We start from the raw sequence: 14,241 nt of genomic DNA on the forward strand, positions 1-14,241 counted from the left end.
GATGAGCTCTTTAAAGTTTGGATATCTGTCTTTCAGACGGGCTCGCTCCAGGTTCTGTCCCAACAGATGCTGGTGGACTGTACCTGGGGTTTTGGGAATGACGGCTGTGATGGAGGGGAACAGTGGAGAGCCTATGAGTGGATCATGAAGCATGGAGGCATCGCCACCAGAGAAACCTATGGAGCCTATAGAGGAATGGTGAGGTCATGTGGCTTCTGTACGCATTGATTCCTGATTCCTACGACTCAAACTCTTGAAATCCAGATAGTCGGTAACTTTGTCTTGACTGGCGCAGATTTAGCCCTACGTATTTAAGATATGGGGTGTTATTAGCTCCAGCTAATAAGGTGAGGAAGATGATGAGCTCCTGTGACGACCCCTAACCGGAGCAGCCAAAAGAAAAAGACAAAGTAGTTCTGGAGAAACCAGTCTGGTTTTCTTCCCACAGAATGGACTCTGCCACGTGAACTCTTCCCAACTTGTTGCCAGAATCGAGAGCTACACAAATGTCACTTCAGGCGACGCAGAGGCCCTTAAGATGGCAATCTTCAAAAAAGGTCCAGTAGCCGTTAGCATTGACGCTTCTCATCGATCGTTCGTCTTCTACAGCCACGGCGTTTACTACGAACCTGCTTGCGGTAAGTCTACTTCCTGAAGGCTGGTATTCTAGAGTTTGGTTTCCAGTGATGCCAGTCCTTGTGTTCTTGCCTCACTGAGCGGATCTTGTGTTTTCCAGGTAACACCATGAAGGACTTGGATCACGCCGTGCTTGCGGTGGGATACGGCACCATGAAAGGGGAGCCGTATTGGTTGATAAAGAACTCATGGTCCACCTACTGGGGGAATGACGGCTACATCCTCATGTCTATGAAGGATAACAACTGTGGCGTCACCACTGACCCCTCATATGTTACATTGGCATAACTGTGGCATGCGCTTTGTCTGTACCACTGCACGTCCCTGGGGCGAAGAGTTAACTGTCATTTTATCATGTTGTGCTCATCGATTATTGTCTTTAAATGTTTTTGAATGGCTTGTGATATTAAAATGCTTCAATTTTGCGTGCAGGGCGAGTTTATTGGCTTTATTTTGGCTGAACAATATACATTTTAAGACCTTTTTCCATCATTTAATTGGAGTCAAGGTCTTAAATGTTGGAGGAGTCTGTTCACAAGCTGCAGTCATAACTGGCGGTGTAATATTCTGCAGACGTGTCCACCACCTCCTGGATGGATGGTAGAGACGCCTGCCTTAGTGTAAATGTTGGGAATAGTTAGTGGATGAACCATGTAAATGTAGGTTCTCTGCTGCCTGTACAATGGACATGTTGGTGTGCTTGCTGCTCCGACTAGCTATCAACTTTGCAACCACGGCAAGAACATGATGCTCACCAGGTGGGGAGATATAAGTCAACATATACAACACACAGGTTAATGAAAACTGGAGTCAAATATGCTGTCTGATGGAACAATACCAGAACTTTTCATCTGTACTGCAAAGTAGTGATGTTAATTTGAACAAAAGGAAGAATAAATGACATTTTTATCATCTGGTCTGCATTTCCGGGCATGATCCAACACACACGTAGTGAGGAACCCACCAAGATGGGTATGGGCTGGGGGTCTGCCTGGGTGGTTGCCAGTCAGGACTTAAGACCAGTCCAGTGATCAATCAGTGTTTTTTCAAATGGAGAATAATTTTCTGGATGTATTGTTTATTTAGTGTTTCACATTTCAAAACTGTGAACCAATTTCTGAAACAGTTCTTTCACATTGTGACCATTTCATCACTCAGTCACTTCAAGTCTTGACTCATAGTGCCGTTTATTTAAAAAACGGTTCATATGGCTCTATGTCTGTTGTACCTGCAGCAGTTGATGGAAACACTTAAATCAAGGATTTTAGGCCTGTATTGTACTCTTGTGGGTTGTGATGCCATATTGCTGATCTTTTGCGGTGTGTACTGGGTGTCAGTCCTGATACAATGTGCAATTTTATAAGAAAAAAAAATTACATGGCAATAGCCAGGTTTCATATGCAGACGAATCAGAAAATCCACAGATCACATCATATATCGAGAAGAGAATAAATGGTTTTCCTAACTGGTTGGAATGTAAACTCTTATATATTAATATAAGATATATAAAAATAAAATTGATTTGATTTAAACTTTGAAGATATTTCGCATAATTTACAGCACATTTCTACAAATGAGTTTTGTGTAAAATATGTCTGTGAAATATGAGGTTGAGCCTTCAAATTCCTCAGTAGGAACTGTGAACATCCTGCTGTTTATAAAGTTAAGTTTTAGTTAGAGTTGAGTTTCGTCAATACGTGTGTATATATATATATAAAGGTATTTCCATAGTGAACAAGATTTGTACCTCCTCTGTGTGTACAGAATTTGTCATCTTTTCCGATCGAAGGGAGTGGCAAGATGGCGGCTGTGGCCCATCCTTATTTTTGTTACAGCTCAGTGACGAGCTTGACAGGAAAAGAAACAAAAGATGAAAGATTTCTTTAAAAATAAAAGCACAAATCTCTTATGTAACTATATAAAATGAATACTCGAGTGTGATTCATTATGTTCTGGTAAAGATGTTTTAAGTGACTTTTTTCAACCACTAGATATTGTGCTTCCTCCACATTTCAGAATCTAAACAAAGTTGGCCTTCTCAGCCACTCCTCCCCAACTCTCCTTCCTCCGCACTGAACAAAAGAAATGCCATTTAGATATTTTAAGCAGGTCAAAGAACTATGGGTGAAAAGTCAGACATATGTGGACTGAGTCTGATGTTATTGACTCATTTTTCCAATGTGGGCTTTTTTGCTTTCACCGAGTTCATTAGATGGGTAGTAAATTTTCAAACTTGTGCAGTTTTCTCTGTCTCTTCACGGATCGGACATCACTTCTTTGCCCTTTGAGCAAACAAAGGTCACGGCAGCTTATTGATCTCACAGTGAACGCATCCCGTAAATGGACTTTTGTGTCTTACTTCACAAAAATCTAAAAGGGGCCATTTCAGATCTAAATTTTGATTATAGCAGGGGAATTTCTGCAAGCCAAGACATAGAATTGTGGAACTTTGAGTGTGTTTAAAATGAAATCTAAAGCACATTTTACTGAAAAAATGGACAATTATTTCTATACAATATTTTTCCTTTAGTTAGTTCCATTGTAACTGTCAGTATAAAATAAAAGTACAGAAATGTTATTAAAATATCCAACATACCAGCTGATAGTTTTGAAATAATTTGGACCAAACTGGAGGACATATATATATATATATATATATACATATATATATATATATATGGGAACATCCTGAATATGCAAATAGCACTGGTGTTGGTCGCCACCAGACCGAGGCTTTCAAAAATAAACCACACCTGCTCCTAATTTTCATGATGCATGTTATAAGAAGACTCTACCATGTAACAATGCCAGACATATCCAGTGAGATGGCAGGCACGTATATGGAATATTGCATAAGCAATTCAAAGTTGATCTGGTGAACTAAAATGAACTGAATTTCACTTAATTTTCTTTGTATGCCTTTTTTGAATTTACACACTTAAATCTGAGATCATTTATTCTTTTTATGTTATGTTAACAAACAAGAGGAGATGTACTCATAAACATTGCATTTTGCAGGGTATATGCCAAAACTTTTGCCAAAGTGTAGCAATATGATGAAAAAACTCTACATGTAAGCATATAAAAGTGTTAAATATGCTTTGAACGTTAAATACTGCGTAAAATACAGATTGTATATTGAATTTACTCATTGCTGCATCCTTAGGTCAAACGTCGCTGTAATTTGTGTAAGTTTTATTTTGAAAGCGTAGACGGATGTCGGTGTCTAACCTGACAGACTGGTTCCCAGAGCTACGAAGGTAGGAGTGAGCGAAAAAGAGAGAGAGAGAGAGAGGGTGATGGCTGTGGGAAGGAGGAGTGGACCGGGTCAGAACCGTCTGTGGGAATCAGCATTCAGGTGACCTTGTTCTGTCAGCACACACAGGCCGCCTGTTCCTCTACAACCGACGATATTCGCCGCCGGAAAAAAAAAAAAAAACTGCTCCAGAATCCAGTTTGATGCAGAAAACCCGGACCAACCTTTTTTTAATTATTTATTTTTAATAGTGTAAGTGGACCCCGTGGAGCGGCCCTGCTTCCACTTATGTTTATTCTTTTTTTCCAACTTATATTGTGTGATTTAGCGTGACGGTAGTTGATGTTGTGATCTTTTATTGTGATACTGTAATAATACGGAGGACACGAAGATCCGCATCCGTGACGCGACATGTTGATGGAGAACAGGCCACGCCCTCGCGCGTCCTTCGTAAACACTGATTACACGCGCATGAGTGACCTCTGACCTCTTCTACTGTGAACGCAGGCAGCGCCATTCTATGTCACGTTTGCCGTAGTTTTCCTACGTCTATTTATTTCCTGCTCATTTGTAACTAATATTATATCACAGTTGATAACGTGAGTTAATTTGATAATCGCAAATCAACAGTTTTTCTTTTATGTGTCTAAATCTGAAATGAAGCTGTGAACTGTCCAGCAGGTGGCAGTGTTCACCATGTGCTCCTTCGAAAACGTGTGTTGCAGTTTTTGATATTTTGTGAAGCAATGTTACGAGTTTGGCCTCACTAATTTGTACTAATGAACAGTGGTGGGCACAGATAACCAAAAAATTAACTTCGATAACAATCAATCAATGAATTTTTTTTTATATAGCGCCAAATCACAACAAACAGTTGCCCCAAGGCGCTTTATATTGTAAGGCAAGGCCATACAATAATTATGTAAAACCCCAACGGTCAAAACGACCCCCTGTGAGCAAGCACTTGGCTACAGTGGGAAGGAAAAACTCCCTTTTAACAGGAAGAAACCTCCAGCAGAACCAGGCTCAGGGAGGGGCAGTCTTCTGCTGGGACTGGTTGGGGCTGAGGGAGAGAACCAGGAAAAAGACATGCTGTGGAGGGGAGCAGAGATCGATCACTAATGATTAAATGCAGAGTGGTGCATACAGAGCAAAAAGAGAAAGAAACAATGCATCATGGGAACCCCCCAGCAGTCTACGTCTATAGCAGCATAACTAAGGGATGGTTCAGGGTCACCTGATCCAGCCCTAACTATAAGCTTTAGCAAAAAGGAAAGTTTTAAGCCTAATCTTAAAAGTAGAGAGGGTGTCTGTCTCCCTGATCTGAATTGGGAGCTGGTTCCACAGGAGAGGAGCCTGAAAGCTGAAGGCTCTGCCTCCCATTCTACTCTTACAAACCCTAGGAACTACAAGTAAGCCTGCAGTCTGAGAGCGAAGCGCTCTATTGGGGTGATATGGTACTACGAGGTCCCTAAGATAAGATGGGACCTGATTATTCAAAACCTTATAAGTAAGAAGAAGAATTTTAAATTCTATTCTAGAATTAACAGGAAGCCAATGAAGAGAGGCCAATATGGGTGAGATATGCTCTCTCCTTCTAGTCCCCGTCAGTACTCTAGCTGCAGCATTTTGAATTAACTGAAGGCTTTTTAGGGAACTTTTAGGACAACCTGATAATAATGAATTACAATAGTCCAGCCTAGAGGAAATAAATGCATGAATTAGTTTTTCAGCATCACTCTGAGACAAGACCTTTCTGATTTTAGAGATATTGCGTAAATGCAAAAAAGCAGTCCTACATATTTGTTTAATATGCGCTTTGAATGACATATCCTGATCAAAAATGACTCCAAGATTTCTCACAGTATTACTAGAGGTCAGGGTAATGCCATCCAGAGTAAGGATCTGGTTAGACACCATGTTTCTAAGATTTGTGGGGCCAAGTACAATAACTTCAGTTTTATCTGAGTTTAAAAGCAGGAAATTAGAGGTCATCCATGTCTTTATGTCTGTAAGACAATCCTGCAGTTTAGCTAATTGGTGTGTGTCCTCTGGCTTCATGGATAGATAAAGCTGGGTATCATCTGCGTAACAATGAAAATTTAAGCAATACCGTCTAATAATACTGCCTAAGGGAAGCATATATAAAGTGAATAAAATTGGTCCTAGCACAGAACCTTGTGGAACTCCATAATTAACTTTAGTCTGTGAAGAAGATTCCCCATTTACATGAACAAATTGTAATCTATTAGACAAATATGATTCAAACCACCGCAGCGCAGTGCCTTTAATACCTATGGCATGCTCTAATCTCTGTAATAAAATTTTATGGTCAACAGTATCAAAAGCAGCACTGAGGTCTAACAGAACAAGCACAGAGATGAGTCCACTGTCCGAGGCCATAAGAAGATCATTTGTAACCTTCACTAATGCTGTTTCTGTACTATGATGAATTCTAAAACCTGACTGAAACTCTTCAAATAGACCATTCCTCTGCAGATGATCAGTTAGCTGTTTTACAACTACCCTTTCAAGAATTTTTGAGAGAAAAGGAAGGTTGGAGATTGGCCTATAATTAGCTAAGATAGCTGGGACAAGTGATGGCTTTTTAAGTAATGGTTTAATTACTGCCACCTTAAAAGCCTGTGGTACATAGCCAACTAACAAAGATAGATTGATCATATTTAAGATCGAAGCATTAAATAATGGTAGGGCTTCCTTGAGCAGCCTGGTAGGAATGGGGTCTAATAAACATGTTGATGGTTTGGATGAAGTAACTAATGAAAATAACTCAGACAGAACAATCGGAGAGAAAGAGTCTAACCAAATACCGGCATCACTGAAAGCAGCCAAAGATAACGATACGTCTTTGGGATGGTTATGAGTAATTTTTTCTCTAATAGTTAAAATTTTGTTAGCAAAGAAAGTCATGAAGTCATTACTAGTTAAAGTTAATGGAATACTCAGCTCAATAGAGCTCTGACTCTTTGTCAGCCTGGCTACAGTGCTGAAAAGAAACCTGGGGTTGTTCTTATTTTCTTCAATTAGTGATGAGTAGAAAGATGTCCTAGCTTTACGGAGGGCTTTTTTATAGAGCAACAGACTCTTTTTCCAGGCTAAGTGAAGATCTTCTAAATTAGTGAGACGCCATTTCCTCTCCAACTTACGGGTTATCTGCTTTAAGCTACGAGTTTGTGAGTTATACCACGGAGTCAGACACTTCTGATTTAAAGCTTTCTTTTTCAGAGGAGCTACAGCATCCAAAGTTGTCTTCAATGAGGATGTAAAACTATTGACGAGATACTCTATCTCCCTTACAGAGTTTAGGTAGCTACTCTGCACTGTGTTGTTATATGGCATTAGAGAACATAAAGAAGGAATCATATCCTTAAACCTAGTTACAGCACTTTCTGAAAGACTTCTAGTGTGATGAAACTTATTCCCTACTGCTGGGTAGTCCATCAGAGTAAATGTAAATGTTATTAAGAAATGATCAGACAGAAGGGAGTTTTCAGGGAATACTGTTAAGTGTTCTATTTCCATACCATAAGTCAGAACAAGATCTAAGATATGATTAAAGTGGTGGGTGGACTCATTTACTTTTTGAGCAAAGCCAATAGAGTCTAATAATAGATTAAATGCAGTGTTGAGGCTGTCATTCTCAGCATCTGTGTGGATGTTAAAATCGCCCACTATAATTATCTTATCTGAGCTAAGCACTAAGTCAGACAAAAGGTCTGAAAATTCACAGAGAAACTCACAGTAACGACCAGGTGGACGATAGATAATAACAAATAAAACTGGTTTTTGGGACTTCCAATTTGGATGGACAAGACTAAGAGACAAGCTTTCAAATGAATTAAAGCTCTGTCTGGGTTTTTGATTAATTAATAAGCTGGAATGGAAGATTGCTGCTAATCCTCTGCCCCGGCCCGTGCTACGAGCATTCTGACAGTTAGTGTGACTCGGGGGTGTTGACTCATTTAAACTAACATATTCATCCTGCTGTAACCAGGTTTCTGTTAGGCAGAATAAATCAATATGTTGATCAATTATTATATCATTTACCAACAGGGACTTAGAAGAGAGAGACCTAATGTTTAATAGACCACATTTAACTGTTTTAGTCTGTGGTGCAGTTGAAGGTGCTATATTATTTTTTCTTTTTGAATTTTTATGCTTAAATAGATTTTTGCTGGTTATTGGTAGTCTGGGAGCAGGCACCGTCTCTACGGGGATGGGGTAATGAGGGGATGGCAGGGGGAGAGAAGCTGCAGAGAGGTGTGTAAGACTACAACTCTGCTTCCTGGTCCCAACCCTGGATAGTCACGGTTTGGAGGATTTAAGAAAATTGGCCAGATTTCTAGAAATGAGAGCTGCTCCATCCAAAGTGGGATGGATGCCGTCTCTCCTAACAAGACCAGGTTTTCCCCAGAAGCTTTGCCAGTTATCTATGAAGCCCACCTCATTTTTTGGACACCACTCAGACAGCCAGCAATTCAAGGAGAACATGCGGCTAAACATGTCACTCCCGGTCCGATTGGGGAGGGGCCCAGAGAAAACTACAGAGTCCGACATTGTTTTTGCAAAGTTACACACCGATTTAATGTTAATTTTAGTGACCTCCGATTGGCGTAACCGGGTGTCATTACTGCCGACGTGAATTACAATCTTACCAAATTTACGCTTAGCCTTAGCCAGCAGTTTCAAATTTCCTTCAATGTCGCCTGCTCTGGCCCCCGGAAGACAATTGACTATGGTTGCTGGTGTCGCTAACTTCACATTTCTCAAAACAGAGTCGCCAATAACCAGAGTTTGATCCTCGGCGGGTGTGTCGTCGAGTGGGGAAAAACGGTTAGAGATGTGAACGGGTTGGCGGTGTACACGGGGCTTCTGTTTAGGGCTACGCTTCCTCCTCACAGTCACCCAGTCAGCCTGCTTTCCCGGCTGCTCGGGATCTGCCAGGGGGGAACTAACGGCGGCTAAGCTACCTTGGTCCGCACCGACTACAGGGGCCTGGCTAACTGTAGAATTTTCCACGGTGCGGAGCCAAGTCTCCAATTCGCCCAGCCTGGCCTCCAAAGCTACGAATAAGCTACACTTATTACAAGTACCGTTACTGCTAAAGGAGGCCGAGGAATAACTAAACATTTCACACCCAGAGCAGAAAAGTGCGGGAGAGACAGGAGAAGCCGCCATGCTAAATTGGCTAAGAGCTAGTAGCTACGCTAAGCTAGCGGATTCCTAAAAACACGCAAAGTGAATAATGTGTAAATAATTTAGAGGTGATTCAGCAGAAGGAGTGCTTTAGTTAAGGCACGTAAAGATTACACTGGGAAACAAATCGTAATCTAGATAACTAGATCAATCTAACTGCGCAGATTAAACAGCTAACAGATACAGAAAAACACCGCTGTGCTCCGGAACAGGAAGTGATACAATACCGCAGTGAGAGCCAACCACCAGTAGATAACAGATAATAAGATAACTGAAAAGTTATCTTTGATAAAGATAAACCGATAAACCACCCAAAAATGTATTGGAAGTTACAGATAATCGATAAATTCCGGTGTTGTCTATGGGACATTTGCAGTTACTAAAGAGCTGAAATTGATTTTTAACACGATCGCTTTTGAAAGCATCAAAAGCGGTAAAAGACCTAAAGAATAAGCAAGAATGTTTGACCATGCTGCCCCCTGCAGGAAGCAGCACAGACAAATCCTGAGAGCACCCACGAAATCATCTCTTTACTAATCATAATCATTTTTCAACATTCTGCCTCTGCTGGAAGCTCTTGTTTACAACAGCGCTCTCACCACAGAGAGACACCGAGAGCAGCCATAAGGCCAGCTTTCTATCAATTTCAACACTCCGGTCAGGCGGAGGTCTTGAAAAATAAAGTCATACTAACTTATGTTTTTTTGAAAATACTGATAGAATAACTCCATTAATGTCAATTCTGTCATTTGTACAAAGTTAAAATATAACATATATCTTTTAATGTTGAATAAGGCACTAATTCTGAGGTTTTGTAAGAAACACAGGCCGCAAAGCATTCTGGATAAAAGTGCTAAACAGTGATTGGTTCAGTAATCCATTATGTAAACCAACACATTAATGTGACGTGTGTTGGTTTAAAGATAAATGTGCTTTTGTAAAATATTCCATTTTTTGTAAAAACAGGCATTTTTACGGAGCCCTGGAAGTGTCATCGCAATTGCATGTTTTAAAACTTTTATGATGTTGTAAAACGTGCAGTCAATATTAGTAAGTAAGTAAGTAAATTTATTTATATAGTGCCTTTCACAGACATAAGGCCATGTACACACGTTGTCGGGTATTTGTAAAACCGAATATCTTACCCTTTCAGTTTGGGGAAAAAACTTCATCCACACTACGTCGTTTAAAAAAAAGCCATCCACATCGAACCGTATAAATGTGTTGTAATTAGTCTGCCAAACCTTTGGGTGGCGGTACTGATTAAAATTCTATCCAATCAGGAGCCTTATTCTCTTGTCGTCACTTTCACAAAAACTAAAAACATGGCGGCAACCTCGTGCGTGTGGACCGATAAGGAGTCGGAATTACTTCTAACCGTAGTTTTAGAATACAAAGTTAACATATATGCACACAAAAAGCGCCTGGACAATGGACAATACCAACACTTTGAGAGCAGCCATGTGCCCAGACGTTTAATACTGCCATGAACACTCCTTGCCAGTAGATGGCAGTAGCGGCCTTGAAAAAATGTCAAACAAAATTCCAGATAATCCGTGTCTGCTACAGTTAAGATGCGTGGAATTTAACAAACACAAATACACTAACATCTATAAACCCAGAGAATATATTCACAAGAGTTTTAGGCACTAGAGTTTAATGCTGTTATTTGTGGACCCTGAACAGTGTCTGAAATGCATTTGTCCTGTCGTGAACGTCTGAGATTACTTTATGCTACCCATAATGCATTGCTGCCTGGCACAGCATGTGCTCACAAAACCTTAAAAATTAGCACATTACTTTAAAACGAAAACATATATCTGATATTTCACTTTATAAACTTCAGACATGACAATAATTTTAAATAACTTGTCTAAAATGAGTGGTTAAAATTTGAACCATAAGTTAAACATGTATGCCTCTGGATGACTTGGTGACATTGCGATTAGATTAGTATGGTATTAAAGGAAATGACTTTTATTTTGGTCACCAGTTCTCCTTTGCTTATAGACGATAGAGTGGTTTCTGATTGCAGAGAGTAGAACAACATGTCTATTAGGAAACTTTTAACAGGTAGGTCTCAACAGCTTTAACAGTTTTAAAAATGTTTTTCACTGTTCAGCTTAGTTTAGTACGTTATCGGTCTAAAAGTTAGCAGACGGTAATTCATCGGAAGATAATTAGTCTGATGATGGTTTTTAAATTCATCTAAAAAGGTAATCCGATAATGAAAACATTATTTTCGATAATTATCTGTTATCGGATTATGGGAAGTGTGCCCACCACTGCTAATGAAATTTACAGTTCCATTTTTTTCTTTCCCATTCTTTCATATATTTATGTTCTGTATTTTTTTTGGGGGGGGGGGGGCAGCTTTAGGGATAAATATCACTACTCACAATATTGCAGTATTTAATTTTTACCATAAGCAAATTGATTTTTAAAGCCTAGAATTGATATAACTGAGGTTGAAACAAGGTGGACTTGCAGTTCCACTTTCATTTTGCAGAGGGCGCAATGATATCACATCCATTTCAAATAGACAAAAGAAAAAAATAATAGCGAACCGTGAGATATTTCCCCGGAGATGAAGATTTGAGTCATGTTACGGAAACGGAATTACAATCAGCAAATTTTAATGATGATCTAAAATCTGGCCAGATTTTGCTATCACTGTAATTCCGTTATCGTAGAATTGCCCGTTTCCTTAAAGGAGGGGCAAAAATTAGGGTTCGGGGCGATTCTTTACTTACCCCTTTAAATATCTTTTGAACCAGTGATGTCATCAAGCCTAATTCATTTTTAGATGCTGGTTTGTTTCCTGCAGTGATGTCACATGTTTCACACCTACTGTTACCATAGTAACAGTCACTCTGAGGTAAGATCTGACCCTTTCAGAGGAAAGTCACTGCAAATCCATTAGCCTCCATCCCTCACTACGTAACAATCCTACAATAAAAATGGATATTAAGAATCCGTCTTTGCATTTGGGAAACAATGTTATTGTATTTACTTCCTCTTGCTTTGTGTGTTGTGTGCGTATGAAGGGACTGCGCTGTGCATTTATTCATCACATCCTGCTGTGCACTTGCAGTGGTGCAAGATGGAGCACTGCAAGGTCACTGCCTGAGTGTTGCTGTGTTCACATCAGGCTGGGAATCGGGGATCACCTTGTTGTGTCTGGATTATCCAGAGACCGGGGTCAGGTGGGGTGCAGGAGAGGCCGGAGATGAGCTGATGAATTCAGCCTGATGCCGGGGCCTTGAGTGTGGCATGAATGTGACTTCAGTTTCTGAGCCATGCTATCATGCTACATGCTAACTTGCGAAGCTAGCATAGAATTGGAGGGGGGAGTCGACATTTCAGCATGGGACATTCCAGCCTCAGATGTACTGCCACAGACACCTCGTCCTGGGACGTTTTGGCCGTAGGCGTGTTGGCATGATGTTCATAAAGAGTCGCCACAGCAGAATTGTAGGTGAATTTGATACACTTCACTATTACATGGAGAATGGGCAAGGGGTGGCATTGAACCAGGAACCTTATGGAAACAAGTGCACATAACCACTTGGCCACCATCCCTTTCCCAGTACATGCTAATAATTATTAGTGTAATATTAGGGTTTGGGTTAAGATTGGGGTTAATATATGACCTAATTAAGGGTGTAAAAGACCTTTTATTGTGCCTAAACATCTTTGGCTGGAAAGTCCTAGTCAGAAACATCCACGGCCAAAACATTCTACACTCCACACGCAGACGTCATAACTGTGCTAACGAGCTACAATATCCACTACCCAGAGAACACATTAACAATTGCCTATGTCTCTGTTGAAATTTTAGTTTTATTTCTCTCTTTGAGGGGATTATTCCTTTGATGTCTTCGTGAACATTCTTAGATCCTGATTCCTGGGCTTTGATACTGAATACTGATCTGTGACCTGCAATTCTGATGTTTGATCATAATAGCTGATTTTTTTTATTCTCAATCTATGATCCCCCTGATTCCTGTCCTGTTTTCCGGAGTGCTGACCTTTGATCATGATCGTTGGTCTTTATTAGTGACCTGTAATTTTACCTTTATTTAACCAGGTTAGTCCAATTGAGATCGTAATCTTTTTTACAAGGGAAACCTGGACAGTTATAAAGTTTCCAATCCATCTAATCTGCGTGTCTTTGGATGTGGGAGTTAAGCGGGAGTACCCAGAGGAAACGCAGACAGTAACATTGAAATCATGCAAATTCCACACAGAAAGGCCACAGGTGGGAATCAATCCCATGACCTTCTTGCTGTGAGGCAACAGTGCTAACCACTAAGCCACCGTGCTGCCTACATGCCACATGCCACATGGTGATCCTGATCGTTATTATTGACCTGTGATTCTGATCTTTAATCCTGGAATCTGACATGTGGTCCCAATCTTTGATCCTCCTGATTGCTATCCAGTGATTCTGAGTCATGATCTGTGATCCTGATTTTCAATCTTGATAGCTGATGTGCGATCCAGATCTTTGTTCCTTCTGACTGCTGTCCTGTGATCCTGATCACTCAGCTTTGATCCTAATCAGAGACCTTTAACACTGATTGTTAACTGTGAATCGTGATCACTATGTTTTGATCCAGATAACTCCTCTCTGACCCTGATCTTAGACCCCACCTTGGTCACTCATTTTTAATCTTGATTGCTAATCTTTGACCTTTCACCCTCAGCAAGGATGATATTGTTGCAGTTTGTCTTTCTGTCTGCCCTGCTTTGATCCTGTAACAAGGATCAAAGAAAATGAATTTGATTAAAATTAAGAATGCAGCGTGGCTCGCTAATGGAAAATCCACTTACATTTGGGACTTTGCTTACTTGTGTTGATCATTTGTGGGAGAGCAGCGTAAAGCAGGAACGTCTGTTCTCTCATTAGATTTGCCTTGAATTGGGGAATCACTGTCTCCTTTTGAATTTATTTCTCTACAGAAGTTGAGGATCTGCAGTGCTATGATTTATGCAGCTTGTTGGCAGGCGGCACCGTGTGTGCATTTAGGAGCAACAGTTAGTTAAAAGCCTTGACGTGGAAAAAGGGAAATGGAAAAATAAAGTTGTTTGAGCTCCTCTCTCCTTCTCCCTTCCTATCCTTCCGAAGT

At 40.4% G+C, this 14,241-nt stretch overlaps 1 protein-coding gene across 1 annotated transcript in view; it reads left to right on the forward strand.

Annotated features, from left to right (window-relative positions):
• Nucleotides 1–1,065, forward strand: part of LOC117502130 (digestive cysteine proteinase 1-like) — a 12,375-nt gene extending 11,310 nt beyond the window's left edge. The window contains exons 9-11 of the mRNA XM_034161138.1: nt 37–198; nt 449–638; nt 737–1,065. Coding sequence (XP_034017029.1) covers nt 37–198; nt 449–638; nt 737–924 — 540 coding nt within the window. The 3' untranslated portion in view covers nt 925–1,065. The remainder of the gene's footprint in view (nt 1–36; nt 199–448; nt 639–736) is intronic.
• Nucleotides 1,066–14,241: the final 13,176 nt, after the last annotated feature.

Source organism: Thalassophryne amazonica, chromosome 20 (assembly GCF_902500255.1).
Source record: "Thalassophryne amazonica chromosome 20, fThaAma1.1, whole genome shotgun sequence".
Taxonomy (NCBI): Eukaryota; Metazoa; Chordata; class Actinopteri; order Batrachoidiformes; family Batrachoididae; genus Thalassophryne; species Thalassophryne amazonica.